General features: G+C 42.2%; 1 protein-coding gene across 1 annotated transcript in view; it reads left to right on the forward strand.

Moving 5' to 3' along the window:
• MED12L (mediator complex subunit 12L) overlaps nucleotides 1–13,551 on the forward strand; it is a 317,383-nt gene that overhangs the window by 284,410 nt on the left and 19,422 nt on the right. Inside the window, exons 39-40 of the mRNA XM_034780703.1 lie at nucleotides 9,163–9,252; nucleotides 9,929–10,149. Of these exons, the coding sequence (XP_034636594.1) occupies nucleotides 9,163–9,252; nucleotides 9,929–10,149 (311 nt within the window). The remainder of the gene's footprint in view (nucleotides 1–9,162; nucleotides 9,253–9,928; nucleotides 10,150–13,551) is intronic.

Here is a 13,551-nt window from a genome sequence, read left to right on the forward strand (position 1 = left end):
ATTTCCTTGTTTGTCCAGTGTCCCGACCGCATGTCGGTCGGGACGCGGGACAAACAAGGAAATATCGGGACAGTCCCGATAAAATCGGGACGTCTGGTCACCCTACTGATGATTTAGGGCTTGTCTACATTACCGGCTGGATCGACGGGCAGCGATCGATCCAGCGGGGGTCGATTTATCGCGTCTAGTCTAGATGCGATAAATTGACTGCCGAGCACTCTCCCATCGACTCCGGTACACCACCAGGGCGAGAGGCACAGGCGGAGTCGATGGGAGAGTGTCAGCCATTGACTTACCACAGTGAAGACACTGCGGTAAGTAGATCTAAGTATGTCGACTTCAGCTATGTTATTCATGTAGCTGAAGTTGCGTAACTTAGATCGATTACCCCGTCCCCCCCCCCAGTGTAGATCAGTCCTTAGTGGTTATGTTCCTCCTAGTCATAGGACATCAAATATTTGTTTTTATTAGATCTTCATGATGATGCAAAACATATTACGGAAAGCAGTCCACAGATGCAATGTTTATTCATCTTCCATATCTTTGTTCTGAGGAACATACAGAATATGCATGTTCTTCCAGTATGGATTTATACTTATTTTAATGATAACATTTCAAGTACTGTAAATTCAGGAAAAAAGCTCTTACTGACATTATTTTACCATGTTTTTAAATGGAAATATTTTGTAAAAAATTGTTTTAAAAAGTGAACAGTTAAAGGACTTTTCTAATGTGGCCTACCGTAGATTTGAATTGCTTCAGCATGAAACAGTACCAGATAAAGTACATAATTTGATGATAAATGTAGTTGCGTAGATGGATATTTTTCTGTGAAGTGCATTACTATGGAATTGTGCATCAGATGCAGTAATCTCATTGCTATTGAATAGCTGGTGTCTCTGTAACCCCTTTTCGATCGGATACTGTGAAACTACTACTTGCCCTCGCACTCCATTTATTTTAGTGAGTGTTGAAAATGCTCAACGTCTCTCAGTGAGCAGGTGCACAGCACTTTTGAGGATTGGATCTATGGAGAAGAGCAAGTAGAGCGTATGCAGGTATTGTTTATATCTGTGTGACCTGCACCTCCGCAAGCTCTCATCTCCTCCCTGGTCTGTTGACGTCTCCTCTTGTGTTCACCCTCTATGGCCTGATAGCAACACCAGCTGATTGTGATTGGATACCAGAAACTCTACACCGTAGCCTCTCTCCTTGATGGTTCTGTTTGAGAATGTTTGCATGGAACTGTCCACACAACAGTAATCTATATATTTATTAAAAATAGAGGGAAAATATAATTAAAACAAAAGAAACCATTTGCTTAACACATCTATATTTATACTTCCCATAATCTAGACAGGGCATTCTCAGGTAAATTACAGAAGAAAAAAAGGGAAGAGTTGAATAGTTTACATCTCTTGAAGGTAATCCCCTCTCTGTTAAGACTGACAGCCTCCCTTGCTCTCTAAATATCAACTCTTCTCTAATGTCTCCAGGACCTGCTTAACAAACCACTTTTTCCAGGTCAGTTTGCATGTTCCAGTGTGGCTTTCCTAATCCAATAGAGAGAGAAGGTGGGTGAGGTAATATCTTTTATTAGACCCAGTTTGGTTGTTATGCTAAACAATCTGTTCTACCTTGCATTTAGCTGTGATGCTTGGAGTACCTTTCCCAGACCTGAAGAAGAGCCACAGAGGTGTGGCTCAAAAACTTGTCTTTCTCACAAACAGAAGTTGGCCCAATAAAAGATATTTCCTAATCCAGGGCAGTTACTCCCAATTTCCAGACCAGATTCCTCCATTTACCTGTGCACACAATAGGGTTTGGGAATTTGCTGCATTGGGAGATGGATCATTGAGGACATGAGGACTTGTTAATGATGATTAATAGCTGTCTTTCAAGTGCTTAGTTGCCTAGCCCAATGACCACATTTCACAGAACCAGTTGTCTGGTAGTTTTTTGGCCAAGCCTGTTGTTTAAAATCCATTCCGGCAATTTTTTTTTTCCTTTTGCCAAGAAATGAGAGCTGTGGTCAGGTCCCCAGACCTTCTGTGATACCCTGAAGCTTTTTACTCTTAAACTCATTTATTTTAAATAGCTTGTGCAAAACTATTAAACATGAGCTGCATTTGAAATCGTTTGTCTTAGATAATATTCACCTATCATGTTCTCAGTTGTTGATCAGGCTCTTCTTCAAATGACAAAAGGATTAAAAATAAAAGTGTTCAAACATATCTGATACTAATCCTTCTAAAGATAATACATTTGGTAAGTCGATTGTGTTACTGCTGATGGTGGATGTATAGTAAAGTGATAATTATTTTAAGACTCTTATGAAAGAATGTCTCTAGTCTTTTCTCATCAATGCAATAGCCGTGTTATAAAATATCATATAAACTGAAGTTATTTATGTATAATAATAGAGTTTGGGTTAAGGGAACAACTTTGCTAATGAACCAAAGCTAATATTTATTCTCTGTGTTGTTTGCCATTTTCTCGCCTGTCCTTTTCCTTTAGGATGTCTGTAACACTGCTGTAGCTCTTCAAGAAGGCTTTGACAACATAATGGTAACCACACTGCTGTCTTCAACTTTTTTTTCCTTTTGCACAAACATGCATTTCTTTCAACGCACAAGCTGCACAATTTGCTGTAAATGAGAATGATATGCTTTGAGCTCCCCTGTTACTCAGATAGAGTATGTACATGTGTGTAACTAGGGTGACCAGATCGCAAGAGTAAAATATCGGGACACATGGTGGTGGGGGCAGCCACAGGCTCATAGCCCCCACCGGAACCATGCGGGAGGGAGGTGCACAGCCCTAGGAAGCTACAAGGGGGGGTGCATGGCCTGGATCCAGCCCTCCCCTGCAAGTCGCAGGGACGCATGGTCCCGGCTCTAGCCACAAGCCGTGGGTTGGGGATGCACAGCCCCGGCTCCAGCCCATGCCGCGGGTTGGGGGGCACATGGCCCCGGCTTCAGCCCCTGCGGAAACCGCGTGTCTGGGGCGCACAACCCTGGCACTGACCACATGCTACAGGTCTGGGGCACACAGCCTGGGCTCCAGGCCCTGCTGCAACAGGAGGAGTCTCAGGGCTGGGGCAGTGAGTTGGGGCTTGGGACGTGGGTTTGGGGTGCTGACTCCGGGAGGGAGTTTGGGTGCAGGAGGCTCGGGGCAGGGGCTTGGGGTGTGGGAGGGGGTGCGGATTCTGGGTGGCATTTACCTCAGGCGGCTCCCCGGAAGTGGCAACATTTCCCTCTGCATCCTAGGCAGAGGCGCAGCTAGGTGGCCCTGCGTGCTGCCTCGCGGGCAGGCGCCACCTCCACAGCTCCCATTGGCCGTGGTTCCCAGCCAATGGGAGCTGCAGAGCCAGCGCTCATGGCGGGGGCAGCATGCAGAGCCCCCCTGGCTGTCCCTGTGCCTAGGACCCAGAGGGAGATATTGCCACTTCCGGGGAGCTGTGCGTAGCCAGCCAGGTAGAGAGCCTACCAACCCTGCGTCAACAGGAGGCCTGGCAACCCTACAATATTGGGACAAATGGTGTCCCGATCATACATCGCACGGGACTCAGGACAGAGAGTTCAATATTGGGACAATCCCGATTTTATCGGGATGTCTGGTCACCCTATGTGTAGATTACATATACACATGCACACATGGAGTGTTCCTTTATGACAAATGTTTCCAATAACTTTATCATTCATTTATTATTTTCCTGTTTTAAATATTTCATATTTTTTGTTCTAAAAGATTAAAAGAGAGCTGTTTCTGATGCCACACACATCGAAGCATGACCCATATCTTCACATACTGCCCATATCTTCATGCTGATTGCTGGTTTTGTTCCAGTTTTTACCTTCCAACTTCTCCCTGCTTTGAGCTTCTGTTATGCCAGTTTTAATCATTTAGTAAAATGAGACTTATGGGATTCTGCAACAGTGTTCCCAGGACTGCTCCATTGACTGACTGACAGATGAGCTGTAAAAGTAGTGTGGGCAACATGCTTCTCAGCACCCTATTTCATGCCATCAGATATTCCAGAGAAGCACTTAATTCTATTCCAGAAGTGGATAGTAGTTTTGCCATTTCATCAATGGAAGCAGAGTTCTCCCTTGTCCCTCTGTACTTGAAGCCTCCAAAATGCTTGTGATCTCGGATCTCATGTATGCATGGACTGTGCACTGCACTGCTGTCATATTACTGAGCCACTTCGGAAAGCAAGTTTTATAATAAATGTATTTTAGATTTTGCATCAATTAAAAAATTTATCGGTATAGCATGTTGACATATGAGTGCTAAATATTGAAACATAAACCCTTATCCCCGTTTCAGAAGTTAGAAGATAAATGATGTTTCATGATAAATATAGTGGGTAGCATATTTAACATTTTTGTATTAGTACTGAGTTTTTATCAGAAATTGGAGAAAATCATATGCATTTTCTAGCTAACCTTTATGAAAGGATATGAAAAGCTCCCATTTAAGCACCAAGATAAATGGCCAAGTTTTCAAAAAAAAATCTCCGCATGTTACGTGGTCTATTAAAGCTGGGGTCTTTTAAAAATCTGCCTATAAGTGTCACAGTGGGGACCTTTTGAGTGCTGAGCACCTTTGATAATATAACATTTAAAATTTGGAAAATCTGACCTAAATGGCTTGTGAATTGACATGTTATCAGCAGACAAGAGGTAAAATCCAGACCCTGTTGAAGTCAATAAGAGTTGTGCCATTGATTTCAATGGGGCCAGGAATTTCACCCGAAATAATTTTTTAAAAAATTAATTGATTAAAAAATTAATTTATTGCTGTGGCTTGGTGAGGTTCACATTCTAAAAGCTGTGTTGATGGCTTGTAAGGAATTATTGATTGGGAAAGTTAAGTTTCAAAGTTGGTTGCACGCCTTACTTCCTGTCCTGGGGAGCTCTGTTTATGTTGGTAAAGCATTCATTGACAGAGAGAGACAAACTAAATCAATCTTTGTAAAAATATCTGCTGGATGCTGTGATTTTAATATTTTATATATTTGCAATAAATATTTTTATTTACTAGAGACTTAGCAGCAAAGGGATATAGTTTGGCATCTGTGCAGTTCATAAAACAAGCCTAGATTTATTGTGGGCATACAGTGGAGTCTTTCATTTTGTACAAATGAATCAAACCATGATATTTATAGTCTAAATAAGTGTTACTGTTTTGCTCTCTGTTTCCAAACACAGATTTTGTTGCCAACCTGGCTGAGGTAGCTCAGGCTGCTTAAATGGTCTGTGTCAATTCTATTGCCTTACTATAAAAGATAACTTCTGACCACACCACTTACCAGACAGTGTATTCAGTTCAGTTCCAGTTGCAGTGAGCTTTGCTGCATTTTATTTTATATGTGATCAGGTCATAAGATAATATTATTACTACTGTAAGCTTGCATCCGCTCTCAGAAGTGCTCATTTTTGTTACATGCTTGCACAATTCCATTTCTCACCAATTAATTTGCATGCTAGTTTACTCCTGACTAAATAATGCCTGTTCTGATAAGCCTTTAGAAATTAATCAAAAACAATCACAGAATTCTTGCTCACAGCATTGGAATTTTCCCTGTGGTTGCCTGCTGCTCTGGATAAAGTTGATTTGTATCCTGCCTAGCTAATAGCTTTTTGTTTTAAAGTTCACTTTTGCCTATACCGATAGCTCTTGTCTGACCTAATGCCTTATTGCTCAAGTAGTACCCTTAGTCTGTTGTCCTAAATAAAAATATGCTCTGCTTTGAAAATCGTAAAACATAGCCTGCTGGGCTTCAGATTGTACCTTTTAATTGTTGAGAACAGTCAGTGTATGAATTTTTGAACAAGAGTAATTCAATTTGGGGGTTCCTGCCTACAACTTGGTTGTGTCTGTGAAATCATGCATCTAGTCAGCATTTTCTTCACGAATTAGGGCTCAATCCAACTCCCACTGAAGTTTATGGAAGTGCTTCCATTGATTTCAGTGGGAGTTGAATGGGGGCATTATTAAATGAGGACAAAATTCCATTCTTCACTGACTTCATTGCCAGTTGGACATATTTATCAGTAGAAGAACCAGAAGCAATGATGGCAAAGGGCTGACACATTCCACTGAACCCCTAGAAAAGAATGTGGACATCTGTTTCAGGCTTTGAGCTCTTTCTGCTGCTCTTTTCCCAGGTTACAGTACAACCAACCCCAGGTTTTCAGGGGGTTGGGCTTTGTCTGGCTCTCCAGCCAAACTCAGTTACCCCTTCTCAGGGTAATGTCTACCTGTGACGGGGTTCCCTGGACTGTGGGACTGCTGAGCCCTCTGTACCACCAACCTGGGGTATCGCTCTCACGTTGTGATACTATTGTTAAGCCACAAACCTCTGGCAGGTTCTGCACTTACACAGACATCCATAGGCAGGGACACACCCAACTGAGTTACATGAATGCTTTGCCAGTCACTCATGAACCAATAATAGAGAGCCCCCAGCCAATTCCCATGCCGCTCCCCATCCTTGTATCCCAGAACTGTACCGTCTTTCCCTGGTCAGAAGCCTGACCAGCGTAAGGTCATTTCCCAGTCTGCACCTTCCTTGGAGTGGAGAGGACACACACTAGCCTTTGTAAACTGAGCTGAGATTTCCCAAGCACTTCAACTAAAACACTCTGTTTTAGGTAAAATTAAAACAGATTTATTAAAGTGATTATAAGTAACAAGCGTAGAGATCAAAGTTAGTTACTTAAGAAACAAAAATACATTTGCAGTCTCAGTTCTACAAACTAGACAGGATTTGAATCAAACAATGCCTCACTCTGACAGCTGGGGTAAAATCACCCTTTCCAGTTCCATGTCTTTGTCCTCCAGACGTTTCTTCCAGGTATTGAGTTGGAGGAGGAGAGGGAGGTTAAGCGATGATGTCACTTCTCTTCTTTTATAGTTTATTCCAGCTTGCTGGAAAGATCCATGCTTGTGATGTGGGGGTCCGCCCCCTTTGGTCAAGCAGTGTCCATTGTCTACATGCTCTCTCTGAGAAGTCTTCTGGGATGGCTGTTGGGAGAAGGAATTCCTTTTAATCGGCCATCAGCATATCTGGCTACTCCGTTGTTGCATCTGAAAGGCTGGTTGTGAGTGTTCCCAATCTCACAACATATTTCAGTAACACACACATAGTAAAACTTCCTAACTTTAATATAATGATAGCACGTACAATCCAACAGGATATCAATGTTCAGCAGATCAACACTTTTAAAATGATACCTCACAAGGCATACTTTGTACAAAACATATCCTAATTATATGACAGTGGTGAATATGGGGGTACCAGGGGGCTGCTTTGAGGTATAGAGTGTCACAGTCTCTCTGTGCAGAAACCACTCAGACCGTACTGATCCCTTTATGCCCCAAGTCTGTTTTCCTGACGATTTTGTGTCAGTGTCCAAATAATAGTTAAACTTAGGCCTGTTTATTTATTTATTTTTGTATATATTTACTACCACATTTCAATAGTTTGTATAGCTTCCAACAGCGTGACTATTAACATAATGAGAGGGAGTGATAAAGAAAAATTCCTGTTGCTCTTGAGGCAGTATCTCCAACTGGCATTACTCTTTGTCTCACTGATGGCACTCATGGCAACATTGCTATTGGCAGTACATTATTGTCCAGGTGACTTTGAATGATCGTGCCGGTGTTTTGCTTGTATGCGGTGATAACACATCTGATGATTTCTTTTTCTTTTTGGGCTTTTGGTTTTTGTTGGTTGGTTGATTTTTGGTTGGGGAAAGTGAAGCTCAATGCAAAGTCTGAATGAAAAGCTTCGAACCTTAAAGCTCCTGTCATTTTAGTTATGTCTGCAAATGTTTGGTGGCTTGAGTCCTTGGGCCCAGATTTTTGGTATTTAGGTGTTGCAGCACTCAGTGTTGCAACCTCTAACTGATTTAGGAGCCTAAATCTCATTTTCAGAGGTGATTTAGGCACTGAGGAACTTAAATTTTATCTACTGTCAATGAGATTTAGGCTCCTAAGTGCCTAAATCCCTTTTGAAAATGAGACTTAGGCTCCATAATCACTTAGGGGTTGCAATGCTCAGCACAGCAACACCTAAATACTCTAAAAATCTGGGCTGTAGTGACTCAGACAATTGTCCAGTTAATCTGTTTGAGGCTTCAGAATCTCAGAAAAAATATGTTTCGTTATACTTCTCTCAGTTTTTCACTTGTAAATTGGTGTCCTGCATGATCTCGAATTTGTGCCCAACATTAATATTTTCTTCATTATTCTTCCCTTCAGAACCTGTATACGAGTGACAATTTAAATCTTTTACTGTTTTGTTATTTGTCAGGGACATCCCCACTAACGTGTTCACTTTTGAAAATTAAATTGTAATGAACTCTGCTATTGCACCACTGACCTCACTTGTGTGGGTGCCTTTAATTTGTATGGACTCTAACTGGCTGTGTCACAATTCATATACTTACATATAGGAGACAATTTAAAATCATCAAATGGGGGTCTTTTTGAGCAAAAGCGCTGCATGTGTTTTCAGTCTATACTGGAAATGGTTGCATTGTTTGTCTGCCTATTCGATAGGTATTTATATTTCACCATAATATTTGAGCACCTTATGATAATCATAGTCCTTTATTTTCATTGTTTGCGCTTTCTGTTATGAGGGGTAGTTCTTACAATAATTGATCATAATGGCTTCAAAAAGCTATTCTTTGCATATTAAAGTGAGTGATTTTCAGTGTATTGATACGTCTCCTGCATAATTCAGTGCACTGCCCTCAAGAATTTATTACCTTTTTAATCCAGAAGGGCCAGTTGTATTCCAGACCTTGTTTTTAAGTTATAGCCTCTCTACTGACTTGATGATTGTTGATTTTTTTCACTGCATTGCTGTGCTTACAGTAGTGTTTCTGAGCTGAACAAAAGATAATCTTTCTTACCCCCACCTCATCCCCCAGACAGATGTAGATGCACATATTGCTCAGTGGTCAGTTCAGTATCAGAAAACAGAATTTTCTTGAAGGAAAAAGCTTGGAAACTGGTTAATTCCGTTAATAAAATAAGTGTAAGACTTAACTGTGTGAGCTGTTTGGGTCCATGGACAGAAACAGAAAGACTTTGATGTAGAATAAGCAGATTTTATTTGATTTGTACTTTGTCTTTCAGGGCCAGCCAATAGATCAGGCTGCTATTTTCGCTCAGCAAGTACGTCCTTCTTCCCAGCTTCCACAGTACCCAGGGTTACAGCAGGCACAGGTACTGAGCTACTCCTATTGAACATTTGCTACAGGCTGTAAGGTATACACATGAAATTCACCTCAGTGCAGAGGGTCCAAGCAGTGCCCTGCATCCCATTTAAGACCTGCATTAAAGGCTTAATTGGGACTTAAGTAGTGAGTCTTAGAATTTCACCCTGAATGAAAAGTTATTGACAGTTCTCTAGTTCCTGCATAGTTTAGTCAAACAAATCTTTTTGGCAGGCTTCTAATCTTTTCCTAATGATCTGCCTGTAAAGTCCATGTGTACTGCGGTATTGAGTCTGAAATCCAGCCTGGTTAGAGTGAGGCTGGGATCACTGACTTTGCTACCCTCATTGTGTCATCATGCTGCTACTGATCCCGAAAAGTGTTGGTGCTGAAGACCCCAGGCACCACTCCTGATTAAGCACTGAATAACTAGGCGAGATGTAAACTAAAAACGGAAATGAATATGTTCACACTGCAGCTAAGTGGGCCTATTAGAGAAAGAGAAAAACACTATTAAAATAGAAGAGTAATTGTTGTTTGGTATAATTAGACAGCGGAATGTTTTACTGAGGGCTCCATTGTCCAGATTTTGCTTTTTAATAAAGGTTACTTCTTTTTCTTTAATGGCTTAAGGAGATGAACATGTGGCCTTTGTTAAATTGTACCATGGGCTGTTTTCCATGCAGACTGTGCCTCATGGATACACAATGTACAGTACTCAGATGCCTTTGCAACAACAGCAGGCTGGTGGTGTAGTGCTTTCACCCAGCTACAACCCCAGAACGTATCCAGCAACTCATTCCAATCCAGCTCTAATGGAAAGACTAAGACAGATGCAACAACAGCCAAGTGGATACATTCAACAGCCGGCTGCTGCTTATATTCAGCCTTTAACAGGCACTCAGCGGTAAGGCTTTAAATGTTCTTCTGGTTTATTATATCACAGGGACTTTGCGGTCTTGATATATCGCTCTAATACTTGATTTTAAAATTATGTCCATTAATCAGAATGAGGTTAATGGCGAGTCTTGCTGCTGTTACGTTTGTTCTCCCTCCCACTTCCCACCCATTGTTTGTTACAGTCACTTGTTGCTTCTTGTTTTCAATTACAGTAGAACCTCAGAGTTATGAACACCTTGGGAATGGAGGTTGTCCGTGACTCTGAAATGTCCGTAACTCTGAACAAGACGTTACGGACTTCGACCACCGGGGTGGAGGGGTTGGGGCTGCAGCCGCAGGGTATGGGAGGGGATGGACATGGCTCTGGGCAGGGGTAGGTCAGGGCTTCTCGGGAGCACCAGGGCTCAGGGCTTTAGATCTGAGGGGAACGCTGGGGCTCAGGGTTTCAGCCCTGCAGCTCTATTCCTGGCTTCTGCCTTTGGGGGGCACTGAGGCTTGGGGCTTCCCACAGTTTCACTCCCAGTTTCAGCTGGGTGGGGGGTGCCGGGGCTCGGGGCTTTAGCTACTGGGGGAGTGCTGGGGGTGAAACCGGCGCTCCCCTCGTAGCTAAAACCCCGAGTCCCGTCGTCCTCCATGGGGCTGAAACTGGGAACGGAGCCACGGGGCTGAAGCCCCAGTGCTCCGGAGGGTCCGAAGCCTTGACCCCATCCCCTTCCCGGAGCCCTGACCCCCCTCACTCTTTAGCTGCAGCCCTAACCCCAACCCAGCTAAAACCCTGAGCCCCATGTCTAGAGTCCTGAGGCAGTAAAGTATTTGCCTTTTTTGTGTGTGTGTGTGTGTGTGTGTGTGTGTGTGTGTGTGTGTGTCTCTCTCTCTCTCTCTCTGCTGCTGCCAGTTCCAGAGGGTGTCCATTCGGTCAAGAACTCCGTAACTGGTGTTTGTAACTTTGAGGTTCTACTGTAGATTGTAAATTGTTTGGGCACAGACTGGGTCATCCTCTGTATTGGTGCAGCATCTGCACAATGGAGCCCTTATGTGTATAAGTGCATTTTGGATCCATAATACACAGAGAATTTACCAAGGTCACACAATACCATAATCTGGTTTACATGCATAAATCCTGCAGGATCCACAGGGAAATAAATGCTGGAAAGTCTAGGAAACACAAGATCTGCTCATTCATTGAACTAGCAAAGGGCACTTTTATTTTGCTTACGTTTGAATGCACTAGATCATCACTTGTTTGAACGTTCAGCTCAGATGTAGTGGCATTTATGTTCTGTCTAGGAAAGACTGTCAGAGGAGTAGCATTAAGGGGAAGAAGGAAAAATCAAGAGGGTGAAAAGGAACAGAAAGCAGGCAGAGTGGATGGAAATTATGTCAATGGAGAGACGGGGAAAGAGCGAAATTCTAATGAAAATATAGGTTGGGATTTTCAAAAGTGCCATGTGTTGGCCTAACTCTGCTCCTATTGAAGTCCCATGAGAGTTTTACCATCAGCTTCAATAAGAGCAGCGTTAGACCAATGCCAAGTGCTTCTGAAAATCCCACTGACACAGTACATACCAGGCAGTCACTTGTGCCAACCTAGTTTTTAGAGCCTTTTCTGTCCCTAATATGGAGCACATTTTACTCTTCAACTAGAAATGCACATTTTTATCCAAATGTTCCTTGAAAAAACAGGTTAAATCATAGGTGTGAAAGTTTCGCAATTGTTCAAAATTGTTTTGAAAACAAAAAAAGTTTTCAAGATTTGCAAAATCTCAGTCTCTACAAATTTATCTATCCCTAATTGTGATGGGATAGATATGATTCAAAAGCCTGTTTTTAAAAGGACACTTTAAAAGACTTCCCATGCTTTGTTGACAGCATCTCTGAGGTCACGTTAACTGCAGGGACTTGAGGATAGAATAGTTGTTTGGCTTTCTTTTGCTGCAGATGTTATGTTTCAAAGTCAACATGAAGCACGTTGATTCCATTTCTTAGTTATATAAGTCAGCACAGTCAAAATGACTAATCTGAACCAAGGTTTTAGAGACTAGCACATGTACAATACCTGATTTTAATTTAGTATAATATGCTGATATGGGTATTGTAGAGCATTCTCAAACTCTAAGAATAAAGCTTCATGTTTGACCTAGGACTATAAAATATTTCTAATATATGCTTAATAACTTATGGCCTGATGCAGCTTCCAATGAAGTCAATGGCAGTTTTCCTGTTAATGAGATAGAATGGATAAGTGGATAAGGCACTGAACTGGGCATCAGGATTCCTGGATTCTGCCACTAACCTGTTGCGTGACCTTGGGTAAATTGTTTCCCCTTCCTTTCCTCTGTTTCCTCTTGCACACTTTGGTTTGTATTTTTAGACTGTAAAGACTTTGGGGCAGGGACTGTCTCATTATGTGCTTGTACAGATATTGCAATGCATGCAGTATCTTTGAGAACCACTGTATTAAATTTATGAATGATGTATGTAGGTTTGTTTCCTACTCCTTGGGAAGGGTTACCACAGCTCCGATAGGAACTAAAAACAGTAGGGGGAGACTACCCCTGGGACTGTAAACAACTTTGGAGAAGCACGAGCTCCTGGGATTTGCATATGCTGGTTCAGGCTGGGTTTGTCACTGACTAAGCAACAAAGAGAAAATGTGTGGTATTTAAAGGGTGAGTTTAAACAGACTGAGGGCCTTCTTTCTGAGTGAGCAAACGGACAGGATTTTTGAAGGATAGGAAGGGGTTCTAGCCTACCATGCTCCCCATGTGGAAGATCGGCGAATTCTGGTATGCTTAGTAAGTCTTTAGGAAGTTTTTATATGTGTTTTCTCTGTGATGCTTTGCCCTAAGAATAAATATATTCTGCTGGGAAAGAGCTGTGTAGTACCATATAATTGCTGCATATGCTAGTCATTCTCCAAGGCAAGAAAGCAAAGCACGGGCACTGGCCATTAGGCAGACTGGCGTGCTGGGGATATCACACTGTATAGCATGGAGCTGTACAGCTTTAAACCCTGGTCAGAAGGGAGTGGGACACGGGCCCCTTCCCAAAGACAGATCATGGCTGGAGGCCTGAGACCTGACTGGGTACTCCTGGAGGGGGGGGGGCATGGAGGTGAGGGGAGTATGGGGCAGTTATCCTGAAAGTATGATACCTAGCCCAAAGGTGCTCCTGTAAAAATAATAATAATTAATAATAACCTCAGTGGGAGTTGCATAGGTCCACAGGATAAAATAAAAAAGGCTTGTTGCTAGTTTACATAAACTTTTGCATTCATGAACTTTTCTATTTTTCAGTAGGTGAACTGGTTGCTTAGAAAAACTAAGTAGCTATGAGTCCTGGCTAAAGACACTATTTTAAATATATTGTAGAAACAAATATATAGGTATTAAAATATTGTATTTTTAAT

This window comes from Trachemys scripta, chromosome 9 (assembly GCF_013100865.1).
Source record: "Trachemys scripta elegans isolate TJP31775 chromosome 9, CAS_Tse_1.0, whole genome shotgun sequence".
Taxonomy (NCBI): Eukaryota; Metazoa; Chordata; order Testudines; family Emydidae; genus Trachemys; species Trachemys scripta.